Source organism: Chiloscyllium punctatum, chromosome 8 (genome assembly GCF_047496795.1).
Source record: "Chiloscyllium punctatum isolate Juve2018m chromosome 8, sChiPun1.3, whole genome shotgun sequence".
In the NCBI taxonomy this organism is placed as follows: Eukaryota; Metazoa; Chordata; class Chondrichthyes; order Orectolobiformes; family Hemiscylliidae; genus Chiloscyllium; species Chiloscyllium punctatum.
In genome coordinates this window covers 54901071-54913867 of record NC_092746.1, presented here as the reverse complement: position 1 = coordinate 54913867, position 12797 = coordinate 54901071, and the positions used below count along the sequence as shown (strand labels likewise).

Below are 12797 nucleotides of genomic sequence, written 5' to 3'. Positions count from 1 at the left end.
CTAACCAGGGACTTGACCATCTTCTCCTTTGCCCTTCAGTGCAGAAACGAGAGAGTGCTGTGCTCTTTGTAGCTGCTATCTTTCAGAAAAAAAGTTAAATCAAAGTCTCTTTTTCTTTCTCATATGGTTATAAAGCACTTGTGGATGTCATCCCTGAATGATGTTATGCAAATGCAAAGTTTTTCTCCTAATCACTATTTTAAGAACACAATTTAGGATGGTTCATTTTTACGAATGTAGAAACATGACCGGGTCTGTGTTTCAAGTAGATCATGGTTGATCGATGTCTTAATTTCATCTAACCACAAAATCTAGTGTCAGCTTTTAAATTTTTGATTAAGTTCTACATTTCCACGAACTTCCTTGTTTCTCTTGCTTAACTTCACACACTTTTCCTCTTTGTGGAGATTAGCGTGGAAGTTTTGGAAGGAGTTGTAGGCTATCAATCTGTTTCAGCCACATCATGAACATTCCTACTGGGGCCATCAAGTTCTGAAGTGGACGTGAACCTGGAGTGTTCTGATTCAGAGGCGGGATGTTGCCAGTTAATTCAACTCCTATTGTTTGTGGGAAGATGTGCATTCTGATATTAGACCTGAACAACTTTGCTCTAATTTTAAGGTTATATCTCTTTTTTTGTAGTTGAATCCATCAATTTCTCTTTATCTACCCTGTCAAATAATTACATCACACATACTGTAGTTGGGTTACCATTTAATCTCATAGATATTTTTAATCAACCTGTTTAAGCATGTTATGACACATCTCTGAAGCAGGTAGAACTTGCATCTTGGCTTTCTAATTGAAAGATGGGAGCACCATCGCTGTGTCAAAAGAGGACCACTCTCCTTTGTTGGCTTTAGGGGCACATGATCACAGTTACCTAATTTAGACAGTTGATGATTTATTGCAATTATCTGATAGTTTGAGCTTGTAAGGAACTAGTAGTTTAGATATGATGCATTAGTTAATTAGATAAAGTATACAACCATGACAATTGGGATGATTTGGTGATACCAGAGGACAAACAGGCTGTCAGCTTGGAATGTTTTGATCTCATTAAAGTGATGGGGGCAGCATCCTGCTCTCACGCGAAGTGGTCAGGAACTCTTCCCATGGTTTTCCTCCTCTCCTGTCTGCTTACTGAAGACCGCTCACAGGGAACGACCCGATGAAAACTGCTGTCTATGAGTTCTGCTTGATGAAAAGTCCCACTGCCTTGATTCTTTTCTTGGTCCCTGCATTGATCTTCCAGCACGGATTTGACCTAGCTTCAGCATAGTTACTCGAGCACAGAATCTGGCTCCTGAACCCTCTTGGCCCTTGCATGGCTTTTCCAGTGTGGAGTGGGGGCCTCTAACTTCCTGGCTTCAGTGCATTTATCCCAACACAGAAATTTCCTAGTGGCTACTGGCTTCTGCTAGCACATCCTGTCCTAAATACTCTTATCTGAGTCTGGCAGTTATTGTTACGTCATATTTTTAGGAGCACGTACCTTAGACTGTGTCAATCAATTGACTGAACATTTTTGGCCAATGGCCTGGGACAGCCACACATGATATCGGAAGGTCATTGTTCCCTTGACCACACACTGAGGGTTAGATTACCATTCTCTGAGAACAAATACTTTTTATTTTTGAGTAATAGAGTGCGTTTGGTGCCTGATAAATCTTTGACACTAGTCTGATGTGCATTGTGATCTTTCTATTTTTCATAATTCTCCCTTTTGTTTTCATAAGCTATGATTTTGGAACATTAACTACTGCTGCAATAGCATTTAAATGAAATCTCATGTTACAGTTTTGATACTAGGAATATTCAGTTTTTCAACAGCTTAATCTTATAGGTATTCTGAATCCACCTGTTCAGATGTGTTAATGCACACCTTTAGTGTCAGTATGACGTGAATCCAAACCTTCTGGCTTATAGATAGCGTGACTACCACTGCACCACAATAGCCCCACTCCTTAATCTTATATAATTATGGAAATGAGCTGTATATGCAACCTGTCCTCCTTTAACCCTTTTTCTCTCTTCATTCTGGAGAATCTGCGCTGCAAGTGGAGTCGAATTAGTGTGCCCTGCAAAGCAGTAATGTAGATCTCATTTCAGCTGTTTAAAATAGCAAGACTTATTTTAATCTTTTGTGATAGAAATATGGTGAGAACAATTTTAATTAGAATTTTATATTATAACTGTTGCGTATTGCACTGACCTGAAATATGCTGCAAATTAGTCATTAATCACAGTTGAAATCACAGAAGTTTCGGAACAGAATGCGTTCATTGAGACCAGTGTGCCGATGCATGTGCTGGATCTAGATCAGAAGTATCTGTTTACTCCAATTTCCCCAATTTGTCCCAGCATATCCTTTTTTCTCATGGAGTTAATTTTATCTTGAATTAAATTCAGTACCAATAAAAAAAAGGCTTCATTTTAAGGTTATTTGAATCAGCATAGCCCTGTGTAAAAAATGGAACTGTTGGGATGCAAATGTTGAGACTAAGGCCAGGCATCTGTACTCAAAAATAAATAAGACCATAAGACATCCAAGCAGCCCATCGAGTCTGCTCTTCTTTCAATGAAGTCATAGCTGATTTGATAATCCTCAACTCCACTTTCCTGCCTTTTCCACAAAACACTTGATTCCCTAACTGATTAAGAATCTGACTATCTCAGCCTTGAACATACTTAATGACTTAATGCTCTTGCTAGTTTATTGCTACAAAATAACCTTAGATTTGAGAGTTGAGAATAGTAATAGTAAAATCTTGTGGGTTGTTTTTAAAGCACACTCCATTTCTTGCCAGGGTAATAAAAGGCAAGTGAAGGACAGCAATTCCATGACAGTAGATCACTTGTACAACTACAGCTACAGCATGTTTATCACTGATCACGATCACTTAACCTACTATCTGAACATCGAGTTAGGGAATGGTTAAATCTCTGAAGGATGCTATTCTACCTCTTGTAGTCATGCTGGCTCTCTACAGGAACAATTCACCATGGTGCCCTTCCCCCTTTCATATAATCCAATTCAGTTTTTTTTCCCCTCTAGTCACCCTTATTTATTCTGCCAAATACTTAAATTGGTTCTTTTTGTTTCTGGACTTTCTGCAATGGGAACTGTTTCTCCTTATCTACTGTCCAGGCCCTTCATAAACGCCAGTATCCAATCTCCTCTCAATCTAACCACCTTCTTGCATACCATTCTCAGCAGCTCCAATCTATCAATGTAACCAGAAAGTGATTGATCATCTAGTTCTTAATTTTTAATATTTTAGTTTCATTGTTTTGAGAAATAGCAAGCTGACCTGGTGACTAGTGTGATGGGAGAAATTGGATTCAACAATTTAAACAGATATTGTCATTCACTCAGATCAGCATTGGTAATCTAGCTGATTGTTGCTGAACCGGACTATTGATTAAGAACCTAAGAACTAGGAGCAGGAGTAGGCAGTCTGGCCTATCGAGCCTGCTCTACCATTCGATAAGATCATGGTTGATCTTTTTGTGGACTCTGCTCCACTTACCCGCTCGCTCACCAGGACTTTTAATTCCTTTACTTTTCAAGTATCTGTCCTTCTTTGCCTTACAAACTTCAACAAGGTGGCCTCAACCACTTCATTGGGTAGGGAATTCCCCAGATTCACAATATTTTGGGTGAAAATGTTCCTCCTCAACTCAGTCCTAAATCTGCACCCCTTATTTTGAGGCTGTACCTCCTAGATCTATTTTCACCCACGAATGGAAACAGCCTCCCTGTTTCTATCTTATCTATTCCCTTCAGAATTTTGTATGTTTGTTTCAGATACCCCCCCTCCCCCTCCTAAATTTCAATGTGTATAATACCAGTTTATTCAATCTCTCCTCATAAGGCAACCTGCTCAATTCCAAAATCAAACTAGTGAACCTCTAATGCACCCCCTCAAGTGCCAGTACATCCTTTCTCAAGTAAGGAGGCCAAAACTTTGCACACTACTCCAGGGGTAACCTCACAAGCACCCAATACAGCTGTAGCATAACTGCCCTATTTTTAAACTTCATCCCTCTAGCAATGAAGGACAATATTCCATTTGCCGCCTTAGTTACAGCTGCACCTGCAAACCAACTTTGTGATTTGTGCACAATGACGCCTAGGTCCCTCTGCACAGCAGTATGCTGCAGTTTGTCACCATTTAAATAATAGTCCATTTTGCTATTACAAAATGGATGACCTCACATTTACCAACATTATACTCCATCTGCCATACTTAAACTGCGAAGTTTGACACACTATTCTTGGTTCCCAACTCAAAATCATCTATGTGAAATGTAAATGATTACGGTCCCAACACTGCTCCCTGAGGCATACCACGAGCCGCTGATCGCCAACCAGAAAAACACCCATTTATCCACACACTTTGCTATCTGTTAGTTAAGATGACACCAAAATTGGAGGTGTAGTGGACAGTGAAGAAGGTTACCTCACATTATAACAGGATCTTGATCAGATGGGCCAATGGGCTAACAAGTGACAGATGGAGTTTAATTCAGATAAATGCGAGGTGCTGCATTTTGGAAAAGCAAATCTTAGCAGGACTTATACACTTAACGGTAAGGTCCTAGGGAGTGTTGCTGATCAAAGAGACCTTGGAGTGCATGTTCATAGCTCCTTGAAAGTGGAGTTGCAGGTAGATAGGATAGTGAAGAAGGTGTTTAATATGCTTTCCTTTATTCGTCAGAGTATTGAGTACAGGAGTTGGGAGGTCATGTTGCGGCTGTACTGTTGGAATATTGCGTGCAATTCTGGTCTCCTTCCTATCGGTAAGATGTTGTGAAACTTGAAAGGGTTCAGAAAAGATTCACAAGGATGCTGCCAGGATGTTGGAGGATTTGAGCAAGAGGGAGAGGCTGAGGCTGGGGCTGTTTTCCCTGGAGCGTCGGAGACTGAGGGGTGACCTTATAGAGGTTTACAAAATCATGAGGGGCATGGATAGGATAAATAGTCAAAGTCTTTTCCTTGGGGTAGGGGAGTACAGAACTAGAGGCCATAGGTTAGGGTGAGAGGGAAAATATATAAAAGAGACCTAAGGGGCAACCTTTTCACACAGGGTGGTACGTGTATGGAATGAGCTGCCAGAGGAAGTGGTGGAGGCTGGTACAATTGCAACATTTGAAAGGTATTTAGATGGATGTATGATTAGGAAGGGTTTGGAGGATATGGGCTGGGTGCTGGCAGGTGGGACTAGATTGGATTGGGATATCTGGTCTGCATGGATGGGTTGAATCGAAGGGTCTGTTTCCATGCTGTACATCTCTATGACTCTATAATACATTACCCATAATGCAGTGCACTTTTATCTCATGCAGCAATCTTTTGTGCAGCACCTTGTCAAACGGCTTCTAGAAATCCGGATCCACCACATTCACCGGTTTCCTGTTGACCACCATGCTCATAACGCCCTCAAAGAATTCCACTAAATTCGTGAACCCATGCTGTCTGCCCGATTGGTCAATTTCTATCCAGATGTCTCACTATTTCTTCCTTGATAATAGATTCAACCATTTTCCGCACTACAGAAGTTAAGCTATAGTTACCTTTCTTTTGTCTACTTTCTTCCTTAAACAGTGGCGTCACATTTGCAGTTTTCAATTCTGCTGGAACTGTCCCAGAGTTTACTGAATTTTGGTAAATTGCCACAAGCACATTTGCTACTTTATCTACTATCTCTTTTAATGTCCTGGGATGCATTCCATCAGGGCCAGGAGATTTGTCTTCCTTTAGCCTCATTAGCTATCCCAACACCACCTCTTCAGTAACAATGATAGTTTCCAGGTCCTCACTCACCATAGCTTCCTCATTAATTATTGACGCGTTATTTATGTCTTCCACTGTGAATACCAACACAAAATACCTGTCCAATGCCTCGGCCATTTCCTCATTTCCCATTATTGAATCCACCTTCTCATCCTCTAAGGAACCAATGTTTACATTAGCCACTCTTTCTTTTTGTTTTATATATTTGTAGAAACTTTTGCCATCTGTTTCTATATTCTGAGCTAGCTTACTCTCATAATCCATCTTGGTTTTCTTCATAGCTTTTTCTGATGACTTTCTGTTGACTTCTAAAGATTTTCCAATCCCCTAGTTTCCCACTACAGAGGAACCTCGATTTTCCGAATGGGATGGGCAGTCACTGTTTCATTCTGATAATTAATTACTCGGATGATCGATTTTACCTTAAACAAGGGAAGCCATACTGATCTAACGCTGTGCTCTACCAGAGAATTTGTTTAAATCAATGATTTTAATAAGTCTGCTATTTAAACAAACTGATCTTTACATTCTGCAAATTACAGGTTAAATTGAGAAGGACTAACCCCATACCATCACATAAATACTGTATATGAAATCCCAGCTGTAAACAAGGTCCTGAACAGCTTCTACGATTGCAAGAGCATTTGTCAGTTTCCAGGAACTCAGTGTTGCGATAGAAAGACAGGATCTCTGCTTCGTGCGTGTGTTTACTTTCTTGACCATTTCTTTTTATGAACGGCCCAGTAAAGTTACAGAAATACTGTAAAACACTTACTTTTGCAAAGGGCTGTGAAACTAACCCTTACATAAAACATATCCAGTTGCTGATGCTTGAGGTGCTTGTGTTTCCTTGCTTTTGCTAGTGTTTTCATGTATTCTTCAATACAGGTAATCCGAATAAACTTACCTCTTTGAAGGAACGTTTTTACAGGGCCTTGAGATCTTCTTCGGGTAATCTGAAAGTCGGATAATTAATATTCAGATAATCAAGGTTCCTCTGTAATCTTTGCTACTTTGTCTGCATTTACTTTTAATTTACTCCTTTATTTCCTTAGTTACCTGTGGCTGATTTTCCTTTTACCTGCATCCATCCTTCTCACTGGTGTATTTAAAAACAAACAAAAGCAGTGTTAGGATGAATCACATTCAGTTTATTTTTCTCTCTTTTTCTACAAGTTACTTCCCTCCTTTTACTGAAAAAACTTTTAACATTAGAACATGAGTGTGTTATAGATTTTCTTTTCATTTGTGGGTTGTGGACATCACTAGCAAAACCCACTTAGGATGGACATGGTTCTTTGGAACTCTTTTCCTCAAAAATGGTGGATACAGAGCCTTTAAATACTTTTAAGATAGTGGTGAATATATTCCTAATAAGCAAATAAGTAGGTAGGCAAATAAGTAGGTAGGCAGACAGCAATCAGACACCACTCCTCTTAGTGAATCTTGGAGCAGAATGTTGCAGTATATTTCACCGACATTTGTCCATCCTTACTTTCCCTTGAACTGAGTTATTAGAGGACAGTTAAAAGTCATGTTACTGTCTGCATCTGGAATCACATTTCGCCTAGACCAAGGCAGATTTCCTTTCCCAAAAGACGTTAGTTAATTAGGTGAGTTTCACAACAATCAGTAACAGTTTCATGGCTACTGATTGGCTTTCAATTATAACTTGATTAGTTGAGTTTAAATTCCTGATGCAATGGTGGCATTTGAATCCATGTCCCCAGAGCATTAGCATTACTAGCCCAGTGACATTGCCACTTTGCCACCATCTCCCTCTAACCAAAATCACTTTCTGACTATCATTTCATTTTGGTAATATTGTGATCATCGATTTAGTGCAGCGCAGAAAAACTTTGTAAATAAGTTAGTGTTTCAATGGCAGACCTTTTTAAAATTTTCTGCCTAATTAATAAGTTCCTATTTTCCTGCAGAATGTGCTACAAACGTATAGAGCACTTGCGAGATCGTCAAGAAGCAGTAAAACAACTGATGGCAGCATTGAAAGGCAGGCAATCCCAAAGTGACAATGAAGTTGACACAGATGAAGAAGAAGAATTTCAGGAATTCCTTTCAGGTGATTGGCGTGCAAAGGGAACCTTACTTTAGTACCCTGGAAGATTCAATTTCTGACTTGAAGAAAGTTTTCTGCAAACCTCAATGAACATTCAACTGAAACTGGCTTCTGATTGTTTATATCACATGAACTGGGAAATGAATGAGAACATTAGCAATTAAACACTTTGGCGAAAGTATTCTTTTTCTTACACTTGTAAATAAAGCCGACTTGAAATGTCTGTGCTTTGGTTGTTGCATTAAACTTAAGTTGAATCCAGTTTTTTTTTCAGATATTTTATTTCAGGAATTCTATTGTAAATTGTAGTGATACTTTTTTCTTAGTCCCTTGAGAATAAGTAATGGGTCTTGAGTTGACTCAGCAATCCAATGTTGGAGCTGCACAATCTGCCACAGATGTTTGAGTTGGTAGGCTGTTTGGCCTATACTTTCTATGTAGTTTTAACCAACCATATCAATGGAATTTTTTAAATATAAAATTGGGTCTGAATGTGTAATGGTAGAACTTAATTTTAGAACTTAGCATATCCATTTCAGAAGTAGCATTGTTTGCAGTTTCATAATGTGCTTGGCTACATGGGTTGAATTTCTCATTCAGTCATCAATATGGAATATATTTTGAAAGGCGTAAGTAAACAAAAGGATGAGTTTATAGCAACCTCTTTTAGTGCAGAGAGACTTTTTTAAACTATAGCATTACTTTGTTTACTGCCTCCAAGGACTTTGCATTAATTGCCCTTCAATCAGAGGCAAGTCACATGCTTTTTCAACAAGATACGTGACTCACTGAGACACCATGTCCTCTTTCTGTCAGCTCCTCTGCATTTTTGCTTCAATACGTATTTCCATTTAGCTGCCTGTTTGAATCATGGCAAAAGTTTGCCCAAATGAAACTTAAACGACTCTGTTCCAGGCAAATCTATTCTAATTAATGGAGAAAGGACATTAGTTTGACATGTCCAAATTTATTTTAAGTAACAACGAGAGCCTTTTATTGCTATCAACTGATTTTAAACTAAATAAGAGTATGGATCCTACAATTGCAATTGAAAACAACAAAATAGATCTTAACCATAGGATGTAAGACTAGAAGTAGGCCGTTCAGTAGTGTGTTCTGCCATTCAGTGAGATCATTGTTGCTTTGATAATTCTCAACTCCACGTTCTTGCCTTTTTCTCATAATACTTGATTATCTCACTGATGAAAGATCTGCCTTAGTCCTGAGTATTCTTCTCCAACAAACTCCAGTAAAGAATTCTACAGATTCTGCATACTCTAAAAGAAGAAATTCAGCTTCATCTCTGAAATTGGCAACCTCTGAATCTGAGATTATGGTTTCTAATCCTAGATTCATCCACAAGGGGATATAACTTCTCCACATCTACCTTGTCAAACTCCTAAGAATATTCTACGTTCAATGAGCAATCATTCGTCTAAATTCCAGTGGGCTCAGCCCACCCTACTCTGACTGTCCTTAAGATAATCTCTCCATACCCAGCACCAAATCTACTGAAAGCTAATATCTCTTTTCTATCTAGTGGATTATGTTTATGGTTTAGATGTCCAACAATCTTTTCTCATGAAACATTGTCATACATAAAGCAGAGAGAATGTATGTTTCACTGTACATGCTTTACTTGTGGGTAGAAACAGTTTAATTGTAAACAGTTTAATTACAGTAAATGTTTTATTTCATACCCAGTTTTGTGGAAGATATCTGTGATTATTTTCCGTGTCATGACTGTCAAAGCCTTTGTAAAACCATTCATCTCCATTCCTGTTAGCAAGTAGAGTATACGGATAGATTATTGCCACCGCTATTATTTAAAATTTATGCTTCTAGCTCTTTAATATGTTTTCAATATACAAAACTGAACTTTAGAATTAGCTAAGTAAGGATTTGCAGAATAATTTATTTTAAAACAGCACTGCATTGTTTGATAAATAAAACTGCAGCTTATATGTAAAAGTACGGATGTCAAACATGCCTTGAAACATTTGTCACTGAAATCTGTCAAATTAATGCCTCATTTTGCATTAAGTTCAAAGCACGCAACAAAGCTGTTTAAAAGCTTCCTTAAGCCATTTGAATCTTTTGAAAGTTGTGAAATGCTCCTGGAAACACGTCTTCACCAACTGTGTTTGCAGTGAGTTAACTCCTTATAATCATGGACCCTGGGTTCAAATTCAGTCCTTCTTGAAAGGATGGTTTCCATTTGTCTGAAAGGCTTTTTGGTGCAGGGACAGTAGCCCATCAACATTGTAATCAGTGTGTCAAATATTTTTGCTTTGTCCAGAAGCCAGCCAAGCATGAGGTGTAGAGGAGGGACATTTGATATTTATAAACTGCATATGTTCCATGGGCTACGTGTGTAAAAACTGGTTTGTGGCAGCTTGGGGAAAGAAGGAAATTATAGCGGGAAGATCTTTGTACGTTAATGATAAAGAGCTTCAGAGAGTGTACAGCACAGTACATTAGGACATTGTTTAATATGAAGAAATACAAATTTTAAGAAAAATTCAGAGTATTTGGGTTGTATTAGAAGAATGAAAATTATAGTACAATATGATCTAGGTGATGCAAATATGAGGCAAGGTAGATAGAAACAGGTTCTTGCAGTTTATGGATTTAGAATGAAGATAGTGGTTACAGATTAATGCAGCAGTTTGAAACAGAGAGCAAGATAAACTTCATTGTAAATTTGAGGAGATTCTAAAATGAGAAAGGTGCAGAGTCAGACTTGAGGGAGACAACTGCAAAGAGTAGAACCAAGATAATTGTTAATTCTGGTGGGATAACAAAGTGCAAGGCACAGAAAGCCAGAATGAAAGAAAGCAAACATTTGAGAGAGGGCATAGCACAATCGGGAATTGTCAAGACAGAGCAGAGCAAATTATATTTATAAATGAGAAACTAGGAATTTGAATCTTATATCTTGAGCCCTGGGCCAGTGCAGATTGATGAGGGTAGGGTGAAATGTAAGTTTACATTATGTGCTTAAGTTCTAAAGTGTAGCTTGAGGCCACAACTTTTCGCTTGAGGCATGGATAATGCAAAAAGAATTGAACTGAAGTTTGATTAAAGACTTTGCAGCTTTCTGTATGTTGCAAAGCACATACATCATTGTGCAAAATTCAATGTTTCTGTTTCATTCATACATGAGGATGTTGTTGGCAAGGTGAGTATTTATTGTCTTATCATAAATGCTGGTGAGAAGGTTGGTAATGAACATTATGGCAGAGTGAAGTCACGAGCTAGTATAATTTATGAATTATTTTGCACTTGTGAAGCAAGATTCCATGGGAATTAAAAACTAATTTAAAACCAAAAGTGACTTCAATACAATGAGTTGTTCCTTAGTCAGAAGATGATATCAGTAGGAATCAAATTAAATGGCTGAAAAATATGTAGAAAGAGATGGTAATTAATTGTGTTATCACTATTGTTTGGATGACAGCCATGGCTTAATGGTAGAATTCTCATTTTTGAGTCTTCAAGTTACATTTTAAATTCCACTCCAGAAACTTGAGCACATAATTTAAGCTAACAGTCAGAGATGAGGGATTGCTGCTAAGTTGAGACCTGTCTGCTCTCACAGGTGGAAATAAAAGATTCCATTGCACTACTTAGAGGGAAGAAGAGAAGGCCTTCTTAAGAGCCTTGTTCATATTTATCCCTCATACAGTATGATTAAAACAGATTATCTGTTATTACCACTATCCTGGCATGGAAATATATTGCTGTTCCTTCACTGTCACTGGGTCACAATCCCTTCCTAAAGGCATTATGAGTTTTTTAAAAAGTTCATTCACAGTTTGAGAGTGACACTCTAGGCTAGCATTTATTGCCTACCTCTCATTGCCCAGAGGACAGTTAAGAATCAGCCAGATTGCTTTGGGTCTGGAATCACATGTAGGCAAATAAGGATGACAGATTTCCTTCCTGAAAGGACATTAGTGAACCAGGTGGGTTTTTACAACAAATCGACAATGGAGTCATGGTCATCAAACTCTTAATTCCAGATTTTTAAAAATTGACTTCAAATTCTCCCATCTGCCAAAGCAGGATTTGAACCCAAGTCTCCAGGGCATTAATTGAGTCTCTGGATTAATAGTTGAGTGGTAATACCACTGGGCCATCACCTCTCTTTTGCAATGGTTCAAGAAGGCAGCTTACGACCACCTACAAGGTGGTCAAGTGTCTAAATAACATGCAGCTATGTTGCCAATGTGCTGAGCCACTCACAGGCACTACATTTGTTTGTCCCAGAGTTGTAGATGTATTCAATGCAAATTAGTGATGGCAGCTTTTCTCTTCAAACCTGGCTGCTCATGATCCTCACAGTAAGACAGAAGGCGGGTAAAATGTTAACAGAGCCATAAACTATTGTTGTTCTGTGGCTGCAATTCTCTACTGGTGCAGGGAGCAAAGCTGCTGTCTGTTTAGACACTTGACACTGATATGATGTGTATCCTGGCCCCATAGACTTTGCTATGCCTGCAAATCCCATTTCCCTCTTCTTCAGGTTGTACTCATCTGTCATGAATGTCTTGTACTCTTCTGCTACCAGTGCACTTCATAGCTTCTAGCAATGAGAGTCAACTTGGGAAATCCCACAAATGGAGTGAGTAACTGTATCCCTGACAGAGTTGGTCTCTCCAGGCATTGGCTGCCAGTTGTAGTTTTGTGCACCTGGCATTTTGGGGACTTAGAGGAAATAGGCAAGTGTGTGTCGTGGGGGTGGGGGGTGAAATTGGTCGGATTGAGACAATTGGAGGACATTGGGAGAAAAGGAATTGTATACCCTGCATATTGTTCTCACATCTGCCTGACCATGTGGACTTATAGTATTTGTAGTAGGCTTAATGAATTAGCTGCATCTTTTATATATTTGTGATAGGGTTAAGGTTGAACCTG

At 38.8% G+C, this 12797-nt stretch overlaps 1 protein-coding gene across 1 annotated transcript in view; it reads left to right on the top strand.

The window, feature by feature from the left end:
* Nucleotides 1-8138, top strand: part of znf830 (zinc finger protein 830) — a 44963-nt gene extending 36825 nt beyond the window's left edge. Inside the window, exon 10 of the mRNA XM_072575599.1 lies at nt 7738-8138. Coding sequence (XP_072431700.1) covers nt 7738-7912 — 175 coding nt within the window. The 3' untranslated portion in view covers nt 7913-8138. The remainder of the gene's footprint in view (nt 1-7737) is intronic.
* Nucleotides 8139-12797: the final 4659 nt, after the last annotated feature.